Source organism: Vidua macroura, chromosome 5 (assembly GCF_024509145.1).
Source record: "Vidua macroura isolate BioBank_ID:100142 chromosome 5, ASM2450914v1, whole genome shotgun sequence".
Classification (NCBI taxonomy): domain Eukaryota; kingdom Metazoa; phylum Chordata; class Aves; order Passeriformes; family Viduidae; genus Vidua; species Vidua macroura.
This window is the reverse complement of record NC_071575.1, coordinates 51,156,115-51,180,694: the sequence shown is the minus strand read 5'-3', so window position 1 is coordinate 51,180,694 and position 24,580 is coordinate 51,156,115. Positions and strand designations below refer to the sequence as shown.

The 24,580-nt window shown below is 37.1% G+C and overlaps 1 protein-coding gene across 4 annotated transcripts in view; it reads right to left on the bottom strand.

The window, feature by feature from the left end:
• Window positions 1–24,580, bottom strand: part of CPED1 (cadherin like and PC-esterase domain containing 1) — a 148,052-nt gene that overhangs the window by 4,967 nt on the left and 118,505 nt on the right. For 2 of the 4 annotated variants that reach the window (XM_053977349.1, XM_053977350.1), the window contains exons 17-22: window positions 18,355–18,472; window positions 12,966–13,102; window positions 4,182–4,402; window positions 3,819–3,920; window positions 3,511–3,598; window positions 1,512–1,658 (exon numbers count right to left, since the gene is read on the bottom strand). In XM_053977349.1, coding sequence (XP_053833324.1) covers window positions 1,512–1,658; window positions 3,511–3,598; window positions 3,819–3,920; window positions 4,182–4,402; window positions 12,966–13,102; window positions 18,355–18,472 — 813 coding nt within the window. The other 2 variants (XM_053977351.1, XM_053977352.1) reach the window with 2 other exon arrangements.

Genomic DNA, 24,580 nt, shown 5'->3' with positions numbered 1-24,580 from the left:
TCTGGTTTCAGAAAACGTGGAAAGTGCTGGGGATTTCCCCAGTGTTCTTAGCTCTGTTCTTGGGGGCAAAATGCCATTTTCCTTGTGCAAACTGCTTCAGCACCTAATGAAACTCCACTTGCCAGGATGCATAAATAAGCTGATGACAAAACTATTAAAACTAATGAAGTATCAAAAGAACTCAAGGACTTTCTTTTTACTTTCTTCAAGGATCAAGTCGGGTTTTTTGGTGCATGATTGATTCTACTGGGCATATCTATGGCTCTTTCAGGCACAATGACCACTCAAGCCTCATTAATAACACCTCTGTGAGCCAAATTCTCTCCTGATCTTCCCCAGAAACACATACTCTGTTGGGATTCCTTCAGCAGAGAATCAAGACCAAATCTGCACATGAGCTCATCAAAATGATGGAGCAGTACATGAAAAATGCTGATGACTGATCACGCCCTGCTGTTTTCTCCACCCAGTTCCATACAAAGCATTTGAAATATTTAATTTTGAAGCTCTCTGTTTCACTCATAAGATTTGTGGAAATAGCAAACATCAGCAATGACCCACAAAAACATCAGCATCTGGGCTCTAGATAAAAAAGGGTCCATACAACTGTCTGGATAAAAAGGAGGGAAGCATTTGCTCCATGGGACTATTTATCACATAAATATCTACTCTGTGACTTACTCCCTCTTTTCCAGCTTCATTTGGACTGAGCTATGTTTGTGCCACTCAAGTATTGAGCAGAGTGGATTAGAGGACTGGTTAACTAACCACACCTGCTGATGTTGGCCCCAAAGCAGGATAGAGGCCATGGCACTGGTCTGAAAACATGTGAGCTGCCGTGGAGCCTGAGGTGGAAACCAGCTGTGTGGTTGATGCATGTCACATGAGCTCACGTGAGTCTGATAACACTCCCAAAAAAATTCTATAGATTTCAGTCAAGAAAACAGGACTACCCATGTGAGGGAGAACAAGCAATCTACACTTCTGTTAGTACAGTGGATCACTGTAATTGTTCCAGATTACTTTTTCTCAGATATAGGAAAAGAGATATAGAGCAGTAAGATTGGTTCTTCAATTTTAAGCTCCATTTTAATTGTACTTATGGTTTGAAGTGAGTGTGCTGAGCTGTTCAGTTACAAATGCATCAGAAAAAAACTCACGAGACTGAGTAAAAAGAGAAACTGAGCCCGTGCAGAAGCAGCAGAGATATATAACATGTAGCAAATAACAAGAACCAGGAACTGTTTAACATCCTTTTATATGAGTTACCTTTGCAGAAGGGTATGTTCATTTTTATTTCATCATGTCAGCAGTTCAGCATGTCCTTGGGTGGCCTTGCACTGGGAGCAGTGATGGACAAATGCCGCCATACAAACTGCTTTCCCCATGATTTGTATTCAGGCCTAACTTTGAGTGACAGATGCTGACCTCACCATGCACCTTCTTGTTTCTAAGATCTGACAGTTAAAATATCTTAAATACCTGGGAATGATATAAGCGTAAAGTATTACCTCATGGAAATGGCAGCCGCACTTCCCTTGCAGGAATTCTTTGTAACGTCCCATGGTGATGACAAAGGTGTCAACCACTTCATAGCCCAAATTTTTTGCTGTATCCAGAATAATCAAGTTTTCATTCCACAAGTTTTGCACTTCTGCCTGCATTCCAGATAAAATGTTGCAATGTCTTGTCAGAAAGAGTGTTTAAAGGTTATTGTGTCATGGAAAAAAATAGCAAAATTGCATTTTGAATAAGCAATTACATTATGCTACAGACATGAATTGCTAAAAATTCACTCTCAAAAAAAGCTACTACTCCAAGACTGATGTAGGGTTTTTTTCAGAAATTATAATTACTTTTCAGTAGATGTGAATCTTCCTTTATAGGAAGATTTCATGCCTGTTTAAAATATAAATCTTGGGTAATGGTTTTTAATATGTATTTCACTAATATGATATATAATTCAGAAAAAAATTCCAATTATAAAGTTTGTATCTAAAAAATGGTGAAAATGCTCCTTTAAAGAAAAATTCGTCTTCAAATCAAATTTATTGAGGCAGTTGCTTAAAAGGGACTATAGGGTCATAGGTATCTTAAATATGGTTATACTGAAGAACAGATTATTATTTCTGAATCTACTTCAGGAAGACCAAGAATAGGAAAAAAAAGTTAGCCATAAAGTTGGCAAGGCAGTGGATTCAACACTGCAGACAAAAGGCCTTTGAGAGTAGCTGGGGTAATCCTGAAGCCTAGAACACACAAACCACATGGGCAATTTGGCATATGATTCCAATATTAAAAGGGAAAAGAATGTTGGTTATGCACTATAGATGATTTCTGGAGTTTTGTAAATTTAATGAAGAAGAAAAAGAAAAATTCTTAGGAAGCCTTTAATACTCTATCTTTGCCTCACATACCCTGGATTGAAGCTCTTCATCCTACGATTGAATTTTGCTGGAAACTATGATAGAAGCTATGAAAATGTTTCTTCATGTTGATGACAATAATTTCCTTACTTTATTCTATTTAGGTCCTCCAGAAAGTTAAGAAAATTGTTTGAATCAATAAGAAGACATTCAGTAGAGACAAGGTCAATAGGCAGTACTAACTTAGACAGAAAGAATGGGCAAAATCAGACAGGGCAGTCTCTGTAGCAAAGAGAAGGGTGAGAGTAGCAGGAAGTCACATGCTGAATACAGCAGTGTGTTGTGGTTGCAAAAAGACGTGGGTGCTATTCCCCAGCACTCAAGGAGTGCTGTAATCTGTGAAAGGCAGCGATTTTCTCTTTTCAACACCTGCGAATAGCTGGAGCATGACACACTGTGCTGGTAGGCATAATTTACTCCGTTCTGCCTTCCAGTGCTTCTCATGCATGCATTTTGTGTGTGTTCAATGAAGAATCGCTATCCAAATTGTAAATAAAAATAGTGAATTGAGTGAGTTATACAGCGCATTGAAATGAGCCCATTTGTTACTCTGAGAGTCTTGGATATGATTTAAACGGACTGTAACATCTGATTAACATGCAAATAACAGGCTGGATTCACCGGTACATTCCAGCTGCTCTGTAATGTTCTGGCTTCACAGGTGGTTTAAGATAGATTTATTGAGTTGCGCAAGCCAGACAAGTGAATCGGATCCAGCAGTAACCATGGAGGAAGCCTGGAGAGGGCCTATGTGCAATGTAGTATGAGGAGCAGTCTGCTTATCCCCAGCATGATCTCTCAATTTTGGCAGCAGGATTCATATTGGAGTTTCTTCTTCAGTTCTTGGGACAGCTGACCAAGCATGGCATCTCAAATGGCTCTCTGATTGCAGCAGAATCCATGAAATAAGGAAATTGGTTTGAATCCCTATCAAGCAGTATGAGCAAATACAAACATTAACCTTCCTTTGATCCACTTCAAATGTGCTCAGCAGACGTTGTAACACATTTAGACCAGACAGCAAAATTAATGATGAAATGACAAGTCTTCCATGAAAATGCACTCAACATGTACTGTAGCTTACCTGTGACAGAGAATGGATTCCATCCACTGGAAGATGAAAGCCCATCCCTATGGATTTGACAATTACCAGGATATTTGATAGATTTTCCCTGTTTTGCAAATTAAAAAAAAACAAACGAAAAAAAAAAAAAAGGACACACTTTTTACTTAACAGACACATCAAAAGACAGTGCATGTTTTATTTTTTTCAAAGTCACTTAAATACGTGCCTATGGGAAAAAAAAGGAGAAGTTTGCATTTAAAATTTTTTGTTGTTTCTCATAATTTATCATATCAAAAATTGGAATAACATCATGTACATAACATTACCTATTCAACACCTTTTGGATAATTTGCAGGTGATTGGAATTAAGCCACTGAACACCACCTACAATTAATACGGTCTGGTCTGTGTTCTCCAGGGGACGTGATCTGAAACCCAGAAAAGAAAAACAACACATGTTGCTTTAAACAGATGGCAAACATTTTAACTACATTGCTTTGCATTTCACTGAACTATATCTGGCACCCTGATCAGAGGCCTGATGTAATTTTCAGCTATTTTTTAACCACACAATATGATCTGTGCACCTTATGTTTTATTGTTTACTGAGTTTAATTGTAAAACATGTTAAACACATTTGTGAATAGAACAATAATACAAAGAAGGGAAATTCAGAGTTTGCGCAGTACCTCTGCAGCAGCTGTTCCAGTGCTTTTTCAAAAGTTGGTCTCTGGTTTGCATTCATCCAGAACTGGGGGTAGTAGGAGTAACTGATAAATGTTTTCCCCTCATTGATATTGCGATAAAATTTAACATCATGAGTCTTCTGCCATTCCTGAAGAGTCTTATTCACTCTTTCAATTAGATAATACATCATCCCTCTGTTAGTTGAGTCACCTATAAAAAGAATCTTCAGATGGAAAAGGTATGACTTAGAAGTTGTACAATCCAGAAACCAAAAGCTAAGAAAATAATCCAGCTAGTTGGGAGGTTTTTAAATGTTTCTTATAATGTTCCAGAATTATCTTTGTGAACAGCCAGTACCCTGGCATCCTAATATTAAATTTGTCCTTTAGCAAAATGTGTGTGATTTGATTAATAAAAGCTGCATTATGTATTTTAAATACAAAAAGTACAGGTTATAGATAGATGGCTATAGCTGCAAAATTAGCCCTGCATCTTTCATCCGTGGTGATAATTTCTTTTGATTAAGTTTATATTTACTTCTAATTGCTAGTACACAATTGCTCTCATGATTGCTTGGAGCTTCCTAATTTTTTTTCCTATGGTTTTTCACGTGGTTTTCTCCTGCACAACACATATTTGTCTTCTATAAATGGGATTCATTAGAATTTGCACCAAAGTAACACACACACACACACACCCCACCCACACACCCCATGAAGCATGCAGCTGCTGCCTTGTTTGTAGAGAGATGGTCTTTCTGCAGGTTCAAAGGGAAAGAAAAGGGGGTTATTTGGGGGGAGGGTAATCTGAATAGAGTCCTGTCATGTGTGATGTGACCACCAGAAAGCATCACGGCCTGAAGGGAGCTAGAAATCCTGCCAGGATAACAGAAGTAAGTATAGCTGTCTCTGCTCAGCTACCCTGAACGTGCAAACAAATAAAGAAGTCAAATTTGGGTTTGCTCCTACTCATTCTGTAGATTCCTCTGAAAAAACAAACATATCTGTATGGGGAGACCACAGAACCTAAAGTGCTGTGGGAATTTTTTTTTAAATGCTGTTGCCCTATTTTGAGTGGATACTTCTGATGAAGTAGGTAATATAAGACAAGTCCAAAGAGTAGGAGAACCCAGGTTCACTGTGGTTTGCCAATGAAATGGTGTGCTGCAGAATGAATTACCCCAATCAGCTCAGCCAGAAATCCACACTGAGGAGCAAACTTGCAAAACTGGGATTAAGAAAGACCACAGAGCCATCACACATTAACAGCTTCGTTCTCTGCACAGAAGTACTCAGCTTCTCCTACCTCCTCTGGCACTCAGGGTAGTTGGCATCCTGCAAGTTGGGATTTTGTTGTTTCATTTCTTAATTTGATTTGGATTTTGATGTTTTACCACTTCCACCTTGAATATTTGATTATAAAAATAAAATTCAGACTGCACAAGATGACATGTTTAAGGATATATTTCCAAAGTTTTTTCAGACATTTTATGTGGTACAGGCATTTGTGACTACACTCATCTAACACATCTATCTATCTATCTATCTATCTATCTATCTATCTATCTATCTATCTATTCCCTTCAGGAATGTCACAGTTTTGAAAACTGATTCCCACTATTAACCTGTTGTGATTAAAAATAAGCCACAACAGCTCCCACAGAAGAGAAGGAATTTCAGATGAGCCTACCCTTGTCTAATGTTAGGGCCAAGAACCAGCATGACAATGCCTTCAATTTCCCATGCCTTGCCCACTGTGGGCGGCAGAGAAGCCCTTGATAGATTATGTATGGTAGCAAACAAATTAAAACTAGCACTGAGCTCATAGAGGCTCTTCTAACTCCTGTCCTAAACGTCTCAAAGCTTCTTCATTGAGGAATTTCTTAAACAGCTGCTGTTCATGTTTGTATTGCACAAGCATTTCTTTCACACACAAGGGGGTTTCCAGCTTTTCACATCGTGTCAGAAGAAACCTCTTTAAGTCATGTGAGTATAATATGACTCACAGAAGTCAAGGATCCTTGGATCCATGGAAGGACTGGTTGTATATTCTCTTTCCCTCTCTGACAGACATATACATGCGTAAAATGATTTACAATTAGGAAGACAGTCCATGCTTAAAATATGTCCTAATTCTAAAGCAGGTTAACTTGAGGTTTTAGCAACAATTCTTTTAGGTTGCAAAATCTCTTGATTCTCCAGCCTGTCTATATCCATGACAATTTAATCTCCATTTCATAAACCCATCACTTTGTCTTGATGCATATCTATTTAAAGAGTAGTTCTCAGATATTCACAAAGACATCATGAACTTGTTATGTGGGTGAGAACATTTCTGTAATAATCCAGCACATCATTAGCAGTAGCAATAACAAACAGGCCCTACCAAGTTACACACATACAGCAGTTTGTAGAACATATAAGACTGCTTCTCTTCTACTTCTAGAATCATATGACACCGTTTTGTTATCACAACACATGGGAATTGCAAAGAAGCATATTCAGGATGGGACATTTTTAACTCATTCTAGTGTGACTAGAATTTTCATTGTTGGTTTCTTCTAACAATATTTGATCTAATCTCACCTACTACTGATTTCAAATATCAGGACAATAACTTCCATGGAAAAAAAAAAAGAAGAAATGAACCATGGCCAATGTCATTGAACAGGATGCACAGCTATCTTTTTTGCCAATTCTGTGCATTCACTAGCAGTTTAGGTGTGAAGAGTCATGCCAAACATTTCCTAAGTCTCAAACACTGCAGAGCATCAAAGGTTAAGATCTCTTTCCCTTTTTTTTTTTTTTTTTTTGTTATGTCAAAATTAGAGCAAAACACACACACACATCCCAATCCACACTATTACATGATTTAGCATTTTAGGGCTTTGTAATTTTCCTACACCTACATAGGTACAAACAGTGGACCCATGAACAAATTTTCAAGGCTGCCCTGGGTACCTTTCTGGCTAGCTCTGGAGATGGGAGGGCATTATGTGCAGTCATTTAGTAAACCCCTACCAGAACAAACAAGTTAGTTAGTTATGATCATGCCTTAAAGTGGCAGCCCTAGTCTGGAAATGCCGTGATGCTGGGCACCATATGAAAATATCAGGTGGACCTTAGCATATTACTATTGTTGTTGTCCTGATGTTCTGAGAATGTGAAATAGGTGACAGGAATAAGAGCAGATTCCTTTAGAGCAATTAGTGTAACTAGATGCAACAGAGTCCTGACATACTTCTTCAAATACCATCACAAGACTGATGAGACTGCACTCAGCCTATTTCCATATCAGGAATGAGAAAGACAGCAACATCACACTAGGTAAGAATACAGGTTGTACCACTAGGGAAATTAACCTAGACTTTTAGAAACAGGTCTGCTATGAGAATAGTCAAGGCTTACTGCAAGTGGGAAAGAAAGAAATGAGTCAAAGTGGACTTGTAGTTGTACAGAAAGATGAAAAGAGGAGGTCATCTTTAAAGATGTCAATCAATGATAGTAACCAGATTAGCTTACAGTCATGAAGTCTTTGATTGTTCAAATAGGTATGAACCATATCAGGACTGTACCACTGGCATCAGGCAAATTTGTTTAACTTTGTTGTCCATGGTGAAATCACAGGTTTTTTGAAAGGTATGAAAACTAGTATGTGAAACCTATGATCCCTGCCCTCTAGCTCTGAGATAGAGCTCTAAAGTCTGCAGTCATTCTCTGGAGACCATGTGTTGGCATTTTGAAGGGAATGCTCTCTCATAAGTCTAAAGAAGATGTCAGATAGAAAGATAGGTGTGGATTTCTTGTAATTTGATGCACCCCAGGCTGGTGGATGCTTAGCACATCATCAGCACATCTGCATACACACTGATCCATTCATTAAGATTTGGTCTGTATCCAACCATCTGCTTCTAACCATTGGTTCAATCATGATGTGATATGTGTAAATCCTGTAAAAAAACCCAAATTCTTCTTTTTCTTCTCCTCAAAAGAAAAAGAAAAAAATTGAAGTGGACAAAGAGGAAATCTGTAGGTAATCCTACCCTCTTTTCAAACTGCTCTTGTGCAGAGCTGGCCAAATACATTTTGTTATGGTATGCAGGCCATCAGAAAGCATCTTTCAAAGTCTACCTTTTGCAAGTCAGCTTCTTTTTTAGCAAATGCTTGGAGGACTCAAAGGCTAAAATAAGTGGTGTTTAGCCTGAGGAAGAAAACCTATGTCCTTCAACTAACTCAAGAGTTCTCATGCATTAAAACAATCTCTCAATGTAATTGAATGTATGGTAACTAAAACCACATTTATTTCTATACAGTTAGATGAACTCATTGTAGTTACATGTGCCATGTACTATCTAATATGTTTTGAACAAAAGGCTCCAGGGATGATTCTGTATTTATCTACATGACATTAACGAGGAACATGATGGCTTAGGTGTGTAGAGTAAACCATCTCTCCTCTTTTTTTACAAGTTTTGCACAAGACTTAGTCATGTACTGTGCAAATTGATGGGGCCGCTGTCTGCAGGATGAACAAATGATTATAATTTTACTATACAAAGAACAACACTTCCAACAGACAGATGTTTTCACTGTCTTCTGTTGCAAATATTTTGTGTGAAAAATTCCATTATAGCTTAAAGGCTTTGAAAGATTGTGTAAGCATAGTGGAATTCACTTCTTAACCAGACCTATCATTAAAAATTAACCACACTTGGGAAATTTAAACACCTGTTAGTTCAAAACACTACTTAACTCTAAAATATTATTAAGAAATCATAAGTTAAAATTCCTGTTTTAACAGCTGAATTTTAAGTACTTCAGCAAATATTGCCTTTTCATATTTCCTGTTCTTAATTACACGACTCAATGATATTTTATTATAAGACTAAACTCTGGTTAGTATTTCTCAATGATAAGCAAAATATATATCCCTCCTGCTATTGAGGCCAACTTTCTATATACTGCTAATTGGATAAATAATAACCTGTTAGAACCCATTTTTAAAAGTACAAAATTAATCTTGTACAAAAATCAAAGCCTTATCAATACATTTGTATATGTCTTACAGTAAAAAGTCATTAATCACAGCTAAAGAGAATTTTCTTGAGCCAATATAATACAGATATAATATTTTATTATGATGTATAATATTTTATTATGGTGAACAATTTATTTGATTCAATTAGGACATATATATGGAGTTCCCTAAGAATGAGACAGTCAGCATCTCACTACCCTTAAAGTAGAAGAGAAAAAAGACTGCTGATATTAAAAGTGGACTGAAAGAAAATCTACTCAGCCAGAACAACCTTAACCTCAGCACTTCAACATTTTCCTGTTTACTATGTATGAAACACAAACATATGATTGACTATTCTTGCTAACACATCATAAAGCAAAATAAGGCCTCATAAAACTGTTTCTGTGCATGTACATATTTTCTCATGTCTCCACCAGCTTGAATGTAATTGTTTCACTACAGGTGGTCTTATGTTTTTATGAAACCAAGTGTCCTGGTTTTGGGTGGGATAGAATTAATTTTCTTCCTAGTAGCTGGTACAGTGCTGTGGTTTGGACTCGGGATAAGAAACAATGTTGGTGACACACTGAGGGTTTTGTGTTGCTGAGCAGCACTTTCACTAAGTCAGGGACTTTTCAGCTTCCCATTCTTCCCTGCCAGAGAGGAGGATGGCACAAGAAGCTGGGAGTGGACACGGCCAGGACAGCTGACACCAACTGGCCAGAGAGGTATTTCAAACCATATCATAGCATCATGCTAAACAATAAAGCTGGGGGGAATTGGCTGGGGGGCAGCAGCTGTGCTCTGGGATGGGATGGGCATCAGTCAGTGGGTGTTGAGAAATTGCATTGTGCATTGCTTTGCGTATTTATCATTATTATTATTATTATTATTATTATTATTATTATTATTACTATTTTCCCTTCCTCTTCCATTCTACTAAAACTGTCTTTTTCTGAACCCACACGTTTTATCTATTTTCTGATTGTCTCCCTTATCCCTGTGGGCAAGCGAGTGAATGGCTGTGTGATGTACAGCTGCCTACCAGGTTAAATCAAAACACACGCTAAGAAACAACTTAGCTCAAACAGTTTTATATGCACACAAACTAAAACAGCAGTTAATGATGATGTGAAATCAATTGGAACTCATAGCCAAGGAAATGGATTTCAGTTACAGAGAAAAATTATAAAGCTCAGATGAGCTTTGGAAAACAAATCAATTTTAATATAAGAAATAAAAGCAGCCTGGAGTTAGAAAGGAAATTATAAAGCATTTTTGAAGGCTTAATTATGATGTAGGTAGGAAAGAAGTGCTCTGTTTGGGTGACCATAAATATATTTCAGAAATGCTGACAAATGAATACAAGAAATTAGTGACCAAGAGATATCTGCTGCCTTTTACCATTGTTCCATGAAACACAAGAAAAATAGAAGTGTTGCACTTAAAGACACAATTGATCTTTCATGTGCTGCATTTCAGTCAAAAAGAGCATTCACTTTACATCTTAATTCATCACTTGCTGAAGCGAACACAAGTCAGGAACACAGCACAGCAGTGGTTAATCGTTGCATGTTTCCCTTCACGTTCATTCAAAGTAGAAATATAAGTAGGCTTTTTAAATTTTTTTCCTCCCTTATAAAACTAATAGAGAAGCATGTGAAAACAGTCTCCAGCTAACAAAGTTGAAATCTGACAATGGTATAGGGATTAACACCTACTATTTAAATTAAAAGATGTAATCACAGACTTATGCTGTTTATGTCTTAGCATGATCATAGAATCATGGAATAGTTTGGGTTGGAAGGAGCCTTAAAGATCATCTAATTTCAACTCCCTGACACATGTGGGGAACCTTTCAGTAGTCCAGGTTGCTCAGAACACCATCCAGCCTGGATCTACGGATGGCAAGTTCACAGCTTCTCTGGGCAACCTCTGCCAGAGCCTCAGAATCAGAGTAAAGAATTTCTTCCTGATATCTAAACCAACCCTCTTTCAGCTCAAGGCCACCCCCCTTGTCCTATCACTACATGTAAAAAAGTCCCTCTCCATCTCTCTACTAGAATCCCTTCAGATACTGGAAGGCTGCTCTAAAGTCTCTCCAGAGCCTTCTCTACTCCAGACTAAACAGCCCCAACTCTCAGAGCCTGTCTTCATAGGAGAGGTGCCCCAGCCCAGGGATCCAAAGGCCCTCCTCTGGACTCATTCCAACAGGCTTTTTGTGCTGTGAATTTCAGAAAAAACTAAAATCACTATGAAGTTATGACAAAAATAACAACTGAGAGAAAGAGATAGAAGAAATATACTAAAAAGGGAACATGCTTTAGAATGATGACTTTAAAAGAATAAACTAATTCAATATACATCCGTGCAAAGGTAACAGAGGTAATTCAGCAGATTTCTACAGAGCAGCAAAGGTTAACAGACAGTGTCAGGAGCCTTCTGTAAAAGATGCAGAATGGGAAACAAGTGCTATTAGTTACAGAGATTTCTCTCAAGGTGTTAATGTAACTCACTTAGGATCTGGCTGTCATCTGACACTAGAATAGATCAGTGACCTCAGAGAGTTAGAACATAATGAAATTTGAATTAAGAAATTAAGCTTCACAGACCCTCATTTCATTTACTTGGCTTTAATAAACCCTTTACAAATGCTGTCCTGTTTTTGACATTCATCAGTATGAGTGGTCAGATTTGGGATGTGGAAATGTCAGCAAATCCTCTCAGCAATACCCTGTCAATCCACTTCCACAGAGGCATATTGTTCCTCTGCTGTCCTTTGATTGCCTGACCAAAGGATGGTTGCTTGTCAAAGCAGCCTGATGTCCATGGAAATTAAAGACCAAAGCAAAGCAATTAAATTCTTGAATATTTTTTCTGTGGTCAATCCAGAAGAGCTTGTTTTGTACATGAGGAGAAAATTGAACTCCTCCTCTGTCATAAAAAGCAATATATTTTTAGAAAAATATTCTAGGAGCAACCCAGAGCTCTACAGTAACAGGGAAAATCACAGGCAGAAATAAAGCAAAATGGCAATAAAGTACCTTCTGCAGGGCAAGAAATTTATCAGAAATTAAGGAGAAAATGTTAATTGAAAGACGTTTGGTTTTGTATATGTCTATAAGGAGGTGCTCTTGAATTTTATCAAAATTCCACTTTTAGTAACTATTTTCTTACCTAGGCAATACACTTTAAAGAGCTTTATAACAATTAATTACTTACTTTCTGGATACTTGTATCCTCAGTAAGGTACCTGAGCCTCAGATCAGAGCTCCCTCTCAACAGTATAACAGTCATAGCATGCTTATTAAGGAGACCTTGTATTTCCAAGCAATCACTTTAGAAGCTTCACTAAAAGAAAAGAATGTGCAAGAAGACTTGGTAAGATTAGTGTGCACAAGCAATGCCATGCATTAGGTATGCAGCAGAAGAAAACCAACTTTTATGTGAAACAAAACTGTGACAACAATGCAAATTCATCCTCCATTTGCTGTCCTTGTGTACTCACTGCAGGTCTGACTGGTAATCACACACACACGTCTTGAAACTCCAGTGGTGTGAGCTAAGATCCTCTGTGAAACAGCAGCAGGCAACTGTGTCTGCATATGAGGCTAAATTAGGACTAAGGTTGGTTTTCGTCTCTGTGAACTTTTCACCCAAATATTTCTCTGATTGAAAAGGGATTTTTGTCACATGTCAATCTTAAAAATATTTTGAAATCTTCCAGGTAAATAAGAATTAATTAAAATGTAAAGCCTGGTACATACCCTTCTGCCCTCCATGCAGCGCTGGAGTTCGGGCTTGGCCAGCACAGAGTATCGGCAGCCGTGGGGCTGCCACGTTATTGCTCTCCAGTCGCAGGTCCTGTTGTCAGAACAGCTGAGGCAAGGGACAATCCATTGCCCTGGAAAACAGCAATGAATGTCAGCACCTCCACTGTATTCTTCTGAGTAGTTTTATTACACAGCAAGTAAGAAATATTTGAGTATTTTACTCATGTATGAGTAAAAAAACCTCATAAGGGAGTTTCCCCTAAAATAAATGCCCTCCAACCCTTTGAAGAGACTATTTCCTGTTACTGTGTTATGCCCTTTTCATTTAGTTAGGGGGGGAGTTTTTGCCTTTCTCTGAAAGAGCTGCAAATGCTCAAATTTGACAGCCATTTGTGGGTTCATTTCTGACTCCATGTTGCCTTTCCTGTAGCAGATTGTCCTTTCTCAACAGAAGGGATATGAGAAAGAGAAAATGGGTGAGGAGGTTGAATGCAAAAAGAAAATATTCACATTCAGACATGTCTGAAGATTAATTCTCATCTACAATGAAACATCTAAAGGTTGGGCATATGGTTGAGAGCAATTGATATAAAAATGAAGCAAGATTAAGACTTTCCTTCCAATACATTATTTTTTCTTTAATTTGTGAGAATTCAGAGGACTGTCCCAGAATACACAAATACATTTCAGAAGATGACAGTAAAGTGAAATGAATAACATATGTGATTTATTAGAGCCTGATCTTATTTACAAAAATGATTTTGAAGACGAGGAGCACAAAGTGATCAGTGGGTTTTAGAAATCCCTTATCTAAGGTTAAATGGTTTTGTTATTTTGGTTTTCTAAAACGATTCCTTTGCAAAATCCTACTGGAAGCTTGTCAGATTTAATTTCTGAAGGAAGACAGAAAACTTTAGAGTTGCCTTTGTATTTAAATGAACAAAAGAAACTATTTTTCTAGATCTTATAACTACACAGTGCTGACAGTATCTTCCAGTGTCTATGTAACTGCCAGCAAAACCTTTTTTTGTTCATATTAAAGGCATTACACAAAGAAGAGTGCAGAGGCCTAAGGTCCTTGTGTCAGTGCTATTGGGCCATTCTACCACAGATGGATTTCTCACCACAGCCCAGAAAAGAGCCCCAGAATCAAATACTTGGAGATCAGACCTGGCCTTAGAGTCTGTCCCCACCACCGCTACCAGGCAGCAGCTCAGCCAGCTGTGCCTGATGGATTGCTGCTGCACAGAAAGCCACAGCAAAAAAACCCAAGGCTGCCTTTTGACATTTCACCTGGCCAGGGACTGAGGGAAAGGCTGAGTGAAGAAACCCTGAAGGATCCCCACGGCCTTGGGAGAGTCAGCTGCTACCTCAGGAGCAAGAGAATTTCCAGGGAGACAGCCTGTGTTTCCATTTAGGCAAAAATCCAAGTGACTGTGTTTTGGTAAGTAGCAGGGTGAGTCATCTTAGCAGATAAAGAAGTCCTTCTAAATAAAATCATCAAGATTTTTTTTTTGTATGGGAGTCTGCACGGGTACATCTAAAGCACAAATACATCCCACAGTGCCACAACCATGCAATACCAGTTTCTGTGTACCCTCCATGGCTGCCCCTATTTCTGAGTTGTGCAGAACATACACCATCCTCAGATGCACTTGTAGATGATCTGGAGAAAATTATAGCAGATTGAACCTAACCAAAACCCTGGACGCTGGTTTTAAGCACACTGTGGTTCAGTGAGCATAGCCCAGCTTCCCCTGCTCCCATGGGCATGGGTGCCTTGTGGAGGCTGTGCTGGGCAACAGTCCAGTTCACAGCATGGACAGAGGAAGGAGGGCACTTGGGACAATGGTGGGAGGGTGCAAGCAGGAAGATAGAGATACCCCATGCTTCTTGCTCAGAGGAGTTTCAAACTTGCATTTTCTGCATCCTAATCATGCAGCTCTTAGGGCAAATATTCCCCACTCAGTTAAGGACCACTTTAAAGTTCAAAATTCATTAGGACAGGAAAAGAGCATGCTTGGAACCTGGTCATTTTTGTGTGTGAAAAAGAGATCTGAACTTTGGTCCCTAAGAGAGATCCTTGGTAGAATTTTTATCAAAGGGTTAAATTGAATTGTTATCTGAAGTTACAAAGTAGATAATCAAGTTCTGGAGCACGGAGTTCTCTTCCAAATGAATACCCTCCTCAGCTGGGACACCAGAGGCTGAATTTAGGCAATTTCTCTTACTGTGGCCTCCCAGTGCTGACTGTTGTAAGGCCCTTACTCATGCTGACCCTCCCTTGGCTTTGAGGACCATTGTTCCAGACTGTAGTCTCCTGGCCACCTCTGGGGCCAGGAATACTTTGACCCTCCAAGATTTCTATTGCCACTTGTGGATCTTGCTGTTGGCTCTCACTTTGCAACCCATGATCCATGTCATTCCCAGCTTCACAGCAGTCTCATGAAGAAATCAAAAAGTGCCAGGTCTCTGATAACCCAGCAACAGGTGCCATGCCAGCACCTTTTACTGCTTTGTATCTTTTGACTAATAGAGCACGGACAGAATGGCTGGTTGGTTTGAAGTCTGGACTCAGACCCTGTCACTACTGTAGAGGTCTTAATAAATGATCTGAGAGATGCTTCAGGTAGTGACCTATATTTTAAAATTATATGAAAACTCAGTATTTTTTTTCCTGATGTTGTAATTTCTCTTTCAACCCAAATATATAAAAGTTTTGGCAATGTCTAAAACATATGAGATCCCTCATCTTATGGAATTTTCTTTTAAACATCCCATACTTTTACAAACTGATTTGGTTTAAGGTAATAAACTAGAAAAGTGGAACTATATAAAATGAATATTGAGGAGCCAAAATATCTGAACAATAAAAGTTTAAACTTTGGCAACTGAAAGTGATAAGTAACTTTTGAAAAGCTACTTTTAAACAATTTGGTTTATGTTCAATAGCTCCCTAGGTATATTAACAAAAAACATAGATCAGTTTTTGGCACATGCTAAAGGTTAGCGGTAAATGTAAAAAGATTTGAGAATACGGATATATGGAGATAAATTCATATTTTTAGGAAGCACTAGCATTTAATGCTAATAGAATAATTCCTGATTTTATATTTATGTAGATTTTTTAATGATGCACGTAAATTTATGTACTTTAAATCCAACTGTTATGAACTTTTCCTTTTGCAATTTCCCAACAGTTGGTCAATGCATTCTTAACCTTCAAAAATAGGCTGGTGTTAAAAGATAAAATGAATCTCATAAAAAAGAAGACAACAGTGAAAAATTGCAAAAAAAATTGGTTTGGAAATTAGGCTTATATTCTATAGTGATTTTAAGTTGCTCGTTCCTCACTTATATAAGTTAGCAGCACATAATGCAGCTTTCAGCACCATTTCAATCAGGCAGCATTTTGTGGTGCTTTAGGTAAAAGCGTTAACACTGGCTCTATCAGGCAAGGGCAAATTTACCAACAATTAAGTGAATGACAAAGGAGACACACTGTTAGTTTCTTCACAAATTAAAAATTGGCATAATAAAACTTTTATGAAAACCTGTAAGTAGGAGGTTTCCACAGGAAGAGTGAAAGCTGGATTTTTGGCTCATTAGAGGTAGTTATCAGTTGCGAACATAAATCTTTTTAAGATACGAGATTAAACATTGCCAGTACTCCCCAAAACTGTCCTCATAAAATGGCATGAAAAGAAATATACTTGCAAAATAATTAGTTAGGATTGTTTACTTTCAATTTAAAAATATTAGCCTAAAATTGAAATTTTAACCAATAACAACTATACACTTAATTTGATAGTTTTGCTTTTTCTTTCAGAGTCTATCCTTTTACATTGTCATAGCCACAATTAAACATATTTTGCTTTCAAATTTAAAATCAAGGTTTTTCTATAGTGCCAAGGAATTATCATTGTAAAGAGAAAATACTATTCTAGCTTGGTAATTCAAAATCTAAGTATTTAACCTACACTGATTCTAATTTGTTGATTTATGACTGCTTTACTTTTGTATTTGGTGTTTATTTGGTACCCTAAGATCTTCAAAAAGCTTTTCCTCTGTGAATAGGCTATGGAAGTATTTTCCTTTTTGTTCTAGCTGTATTGATGAAAAAAAAACAAAAGTAAAAACTATTTTTAAAAGGACATGACTTGCTACAGAATAAACAGCCTTAGGCCTATGGACTTATGTCCAAACTGAGATTTACTCCTTGTAACCAATGGACACATTCATTTGGTTGGACATCAATTTATGTCTCTGCTGGACCCAAATCCAGACAGCTGTTGAATGCAGAGAGAGATCACACAGAATTATTTTAAAATGGATACAGTTGTAGGAAGAATGGAAAGTGGGATATAATTAAAACACATGTATCACAGAAACAGAAAATTAGAAGTGAATCCGTGATATCTTACACACCAGATTTTGTTATTGCTACAAACCACATTTCTACAGACTGCAGTAACCTGATTCATCTGCAGGAATTTACCACAAGTTGGGCTCTCATGTTCTCTTTTTGTTCTCTTCCTCTCTTTCCCTCTGAAAAGCCAAACACACAGTTAATGTTTGCTGACTTCTGTATTATTGGTAATGCAAGAATATTGAACAATGAGCTAATTTTGATATGATAGCCTGGTTCAAACTGGATGTGAATCAAAGAACTTCTGAAAAAGATTTTTTTGGTAGATAAATCGTAATTTCAGTCCGTGATGTAAACATGAAGGAAAGACACTTCCTCTGTTGTATATTCCAATTTGCATTTATTGATTATAAGAGGGACAGAAAGAGAGAGACAAATTTTATAAATTAAATGTATCTTTGGTAAGGTGTTGAGCTTCCTCTAAAGAAGTGCCATGGTGACGAGGAGAGGAGGAAGTCACTTCTGTCTTTCGTCGGACCCTGAATTACTGTCTCTGCTCTACATCAAATGATTAGAAATGAGTAATGAAATCCTGGTTGTACTGAACTATAAAGCAGCCTTCTAAATTTTACCATTAATGTCAGAAGAAGTAAAGTTATATCTTTATCACTGTTCCATCTCAGCCTCTGTACATAGCTCAAGGACAGTGTATGCCACCTACTTACTTCTGCAGAATTTTTGAGTTATCTTCTGAGGGAAAATGACATTGCTTGGCTTCTCTGAAAATTTAACTTATTTAAGAAATATTAGTGCTTTAGCAGGGAATTTGCCATTTGCCATTCTTCATTGCAGGATTGGTATATAATTTGGCTGCTACAAATTTGGATTGATTAGTTTGATTTATTGTGTGTAGGTTAGTGCATGTTCATAGCAAAGAGTTAACATTGTTTCTAGTTTTTATTTGATGATGTCCATGAGTTAATTTTCAGAAAACAAGGGGGGTAAAGTACAAACCTTTTGTGTCTCCAGCTTCACAGGTCTTAAACACTGTCTGTGAAATTGCTGAGAGGTATTCATGAGAGAGAGGCTGCAAGCCACAGGACTCCTCTGGGCGAATTTTGGAACCACAGTCCTGAAATAAATAGAATCTGGGGAAATGACAGCACTGTGCCCATCCGCATCACCTTGAAATCCTCTTCAAGAGTAAAAAAGTTATTTGGGGTAGTTCTGCAATTAGTTCATCCTTAGTTCTTCAATATATAGTTTAATATGAAATTTAGAATCCTTTTACCATTCAGACAAAGGTTTTGCAATAAATTATCCCAATCCACAGTAAACATACAAGATACTACATTTGCTAAAGGTATAATAAAATTTATTAAGTCAAACATACATACCTTTCATGTAACATCACGTTGTCTCTACACATTATATAATCTCTACCTATTTGCCCTTAGGAATTTTGTATGCCTATTTGTAGTCATATGGGATTCATTTCTGTGATGAAATGCCCTAAAATAGCTTCAGGAGACACAGGTGCTTACAGGAAAAAAAAAAAAATTCCGAAATGGTACTAAGATTAATTTCACAACTGTTACATAGTATCATTAGCTGTTGCCATGAAATTATGCTACAACTAGGATGCTGTGCCTAAATTGCCCCAATGAGCAAGGACAATTAAGTCCTAATAGAATCAAGGTACTGACAGTTAGTAAAATATGTGCCACTGCACATAGCAATATGAACACACAGCAGTAAGAACACATATTGTAATTTTGTAAATATTAGCAGTTCTTGATTATGCAATCAAGAGGCAAGATGAAATAGTTGTCTCACAAATATTTTGTTCTCATTAAAGTTCATGATGGTGAAAAAAAAATTTAAAAAAAGAAATCTTTCCAGTGACTTCAGAGGTTTATGGTAATATCTGTGCATAAATAAGCAACAAAATAGTGGTTACGTGTGGGTTGTCCTGTTCTCTCCTAAATCTCTCTAACTAGGGAAAGCTGTTATGACAAAATGAATGGCACAGTATCTTCTAGTATTAAACTGTGTTTTAGAGTCTCTGGACACACTGTACAGCTATTTGACAGTATAACTTCAACTAACATTAACATCAGAAAGTTCCTACCTTGCAGTAAAACAATTTGCACAGGACTTCAGAAGAGAGCCCCAAATTCCTGAATGTACTGCCATTGCCCTCAACACAAGGCCATAAAATAACAGGGATTTTCTTGTTCATTCTGCCCAGGGTATGACTTTAAGCAAACAAATTTTTATTTTAATCACATTTATTTGGGAATACCATTAACAACAATTTTTTGTGGCTGTTTTTTTGCTAATTACAACCAACATTCAGGGAACTATGTAACTGATTCCCTTTGACTTTGTTGTGTTTTTTCAAAGTAAAGGACACTGCTTGCATTTAATTTGTAATTCATATCTAAACTGTCATGTCGTGAGAGATTGTGAATCCCGGAACAAGACTTATTTGTTTCATTTTTACCTTTGTAGGAGACCAATCCTTTACCATCATTGACATATTTAATATAATATGCAAAATGAATCAGTGGCAGCTACAGATTTACCGCAGCTTCGTAAATATATGACACTTTAGGGTTTTTCTAAATGCATGTAGGTTTTTTATTGTTTTCTTCAGGTGCTGAAGTGACATGACATCCTTCTTTCCTTGCCCAAAGATGAAACATCTTGTGATCTTAAGTATGTTTACAAAAGATACTTATGGCAAAGATGAGAGCCAGACATGTAAACTTAAATGATAGTTGTTGCTCTGTGTCTGTTCTTCCTGCAAACCTTCATTTTTAGAAAGGAGACATAAAAAGGCTCTTGTAATTTCTGGATTAGAATCAAAAGAAAAATTCCTTTGCATTATGTACTTTAGTGCACTTTAAGGATTGACTATAAAACCAGTGTGGCTTTTCGCTAGTAAACTTTCTTTTATCTTTATGGAAGATTTTCTGGACACTAGCAAATAAAAGAGGAATAAAGCTTTCTTCTGTACATCTACATAGCTTTTAATCAACATCAGTAGATACTTAGAGAGTGAACATTTCTGGAGTCCATCTACTATGTGAAATGACAAATTCCTTGTCTCTTTCAGATCACACTGTAGTGAACCTGATTCTTCATAATGTTTTAGTCTTAAAGAGATGAAACAGGTTTTCAAGCCTGTTACTTCACTGAGTTTTCTCAATTATTACCTTCAAAATATTTGGGGCTATTAGTTCATAGTATTTAATTTATTTATAGTCTGGGTGCCTAATTCAATAATAATTTTGTTTGTTTAGTTCACCTTTGAATAACCAATAACTGTATTTCCTCTCAATTATGTACTTACGTGTATATATCTACATACATAGTTTTACTCAGGCATATATAAATAGTAAAAAAAAATCATAACCAGTTTTAAAATTTCACAGGTAGAGACAGAGAGATGAACAAAGCATTATAAAGCTGACCCACACTCATGCAGCTGATGTCATGGGATCAATCATACAGTGAAGACCATTGTAGATGCTATAATGGTTCAGATTAAGAAATCTAATTTAATTATTAATGGATTTTTAATGGCTGTGGTACCTTTTTCACCACATCCACCTTAATGAAAAATGCTTAGTCAGAAACTGCAGTAAAAGAAAAGAAGGTAAGAAGCCTTTTCCTAATGGTATGACTTTCCTGGGAGAAGTCATACCACTAGGGAAAAAATGTCCATCTGTGTTCATTTTAACAGTTGGTGCTCCAGCAGTGACAGAGCACCGTAACAAAAATAAAGTTACCTTTAACATCGACACCTGCTGCTACCTATCAGCTCAAGAAGGCATTTTTAAATAGAAAGGAAGGCTTTTCAGTATTTTTACAGAATAATCCAACTGTTGATTCACAGCTGTGGCTAAAAACATAATTTTTGGTGGAAGTAGATTTATGTTAATGAATTGAGTGCTTTGGAAACTCCCTCCCAGAATGCCTGTATACAGGCTCTACAGTCAGCTACTCAGTAAAAGTCCTTCTTGCATTTATGTGAAAAACTCTAACAATCAATGGGAGTGATGGGCTCAGCGCTGAAAAACAGGTAATTTCTGCTTCAGTACTCATTTCTGAAATTGTACCCAGCCCAAATCACTGAAGACTACCCCTACCAGTCTAATAAAGGATCAATGTATCTCTTGTTATTTAAACTAAATAATAAGAGAAATATAGCTAAGATTACAGGAATTCATTTTAGTGTTGCAGACAACCAATATGTAGCCAAAATCCTGCATCTTTTTATCAACCAGAACCCATGTATGGCTGAGAACTAGTGGATGAGAGAAACCCCACTGAGTGTTTTTGGTAAAGAAGGTGTGAGACCCCTCCACCCATCAGCTCTGACCCTGTGGTCTCTTGGCCAGCATTGCCCATCAACCTGGCAGGTCATCCAGCCACCTCCTCCAGGCACTCCAGCCCTGCCACCTCTCATGGTGCTGCCAGGGCTGTCTCACTCCTTTTGACTGCACTTTAGACATGGCAGAATAAAGCTTTATGTGAAAAAGCTAATTTAGAACACTTTTCTGTTGGTCTTTGTAGGCTCACTGACTTAAGTTTATTGGATCTAGTTCTATTTAAGCTGACCTGAGTTTCTCATGAAATCCTTTCATATCTCTTTAGTCCATCTTTTTCTACTACTTCACACATAACTAAAACTGAATGAAAAGTGATTAAAAATTATGCTATGGAAGGACTTCTAATAAAATTAGTCAAAGAGTGAGCCCATGAAATAGGGAAACTGTATCTTCTTGCTAAGGAATAAATTGTGAGCAGATAGATTAGCTACACTCTATCAACTTTCTTAATATGGCAGGAATAAATGAAGGAACAGTAAGCATATTGTCCTTTATTCAACTGTCTCCCTCTGTCCAGCTGCATTATTCAGTGATAGATGAACTTCTAAAGATCCAGAAGTTCAGGCCAGTTCAGTTCAACACTTAAATTGACTAGATTGAACTGAAACTTGTATGTGTACACAGTAAGTCTAGAGACCTGTCATAAGGAGAGGCATTCGCCCAAGAAATTTCAGTTCTCTACTGCTATAATTAGCCATCAAGCACTGTCTAAGACATACATAAAGACATTGCCTACATCAAATGACAAACAAAGCCATTAAACAGAGAATATAGTATTAATGAGATGAACTGATGGAGTAACGTGTCCTTGTGCTGCAGCTATGTTTTAAAGCAAAGAAACTGTATTTTATATCACCATGGTATTTTTATAAGGAACCTAATAAGTTCTATCTGCAAATATGGGATAATAATTCCCCAATGACCCCAAAGACTGTCACAAATAACATATTAAAAAGCTATGAGATGTTAATTTCCACACAGACCTGGTAGAGGCCATAAAAACACTTTAGAAAAGGAGTCTGGGCACACCTGGGTGGAAAAATGCAGCACACAGATATCAGTAGGAGATCGGGAATGATAAAAAAAGCTGAGATACTGGTCATGTTGTCAGGGCATCAGAGAGCAGTTTGATATGTGGATAAAGTACAGCCATCAGTCTAAATTGCTTTTAAGTTCTTAATTGTGCTATGCATGTTGTTACTATAATTAATATTATTGTTTCTTAAGAATAGAAGCATACCCTAAATTGCATGATTTTTCTCAGTCCCAAATTTCTGCATATAAAATTTCTTTGAGAATAATGTCACATGCTTTAACCAGTGACTGAAGATTGTCATAACTACAGAGTATCTTTACTAACTGCTAAGGAAATTTTGAAAATCCCAGTAGATGCCTTTTCACAAAGACTTAAAGCATTACTGTTTATATGGACAAATAAATTTCATCCTAACACTACAGCAAATGCAGTGTTTTCCTCTGCACTAAGAATGCTAACCTCAAAGAAAGCTATGAAACTGTTTCAAGAAAATATTACAAGTTTCATAACACTAGTTCAGTATCTTTTATGTGCATAGGGAATATAAAAGAATCCTTTTAATCTATTAAGGATTTTGATTCAATTCCATTTTATATACACATAAGTTAGACCCTATCTGCCTTCCTGCTCTCAAACAGTTTGAAGTGCTGCATTTGTGAGCCATAGAACAAAATTATTCACATGAGACCTAAAGAGCATGACTCTTAATCTAGCAAAGTCTTGTGAATTATCATTCTGAACAGCTCAGAGATCCAGCAGAATTAGTTGAACTAAGACAACTGAATGTGAAATCCAACTCCAACTCAATTAAGAATAGAATACTAGAAACTTCAATTTCGGAAAATGTTTCAAAATGTACCGAATTATAATTACAGAGGGGTTGTTTGGGTTTGGTTTTTTTTTTTTTTTAGTATTTGTAGTTAACATCTGCATGGATTTTTCAAGTGCTTTCTTAGCGAACATGTTTTGCTCATGAAGCTAATGATATTTTTCACAAGCAAGAACAGCGATGATTTCCAGCTTGTACACTTTATAAACAAAGTACACAAAGCAAGAAAGAAGAGGAATGAAAAGAATTTAGCATTTCCTCCTCCCTAAAAAGGAAGATAAAACAGGAACAAGGAATAATAGATAAAGAGAGGCATTTTGCTGTTTATGTTCTGATGGTTTTTAGTTTAGAAAGTGATACAATAATGTTGATCTGGAGACTTTAAGAGCTGCCTCAGTTTTTGATTCTGGTTTTGTCTTCTTCTTTGCATCTATCTTTTTAAGTGCAAGCTCTGAATGTGAACTGACTTGAATTTTGGCAAGTTCACTATCTGAAAATGGGAAAACCATGTGCTTTGACAGTGCAAAAAGTAAATGTTTTAAGTGATAACCAAAGGAATTACAATGTATTTATGGTTCTCTCAATAAAATCCTGAGGTGACCCTGACTTTTTCCCTGGTAATTAGGTAAAAAATGTTTGATACTACCTGGGAAATCCTACAGCCTTGTGGCTTTTTATAATGAGCATTCACTCTACCCTCCCATGCTCAGGGTATATGGCACTCACAGATCACACTGCAGAAAAATCTATACTCTAAGCCTCCTAAGTGCAAGAAGCACTTGAGCTCTAGACTTGTCCCTTTGATTTTAGGCTAAGACCTTTATGTCACAGCCATGACAAACACAGCAGAACTTCTCAGACTGAAAAAATATCACTACAATCAGAAAGTAAGAAAAGGGATGAGAGAAAGAAGGAGTTGAAAAGCATTACTGCTCCTTCATGATTTCTTAAGTTTAAATACTCTGACAATGAATG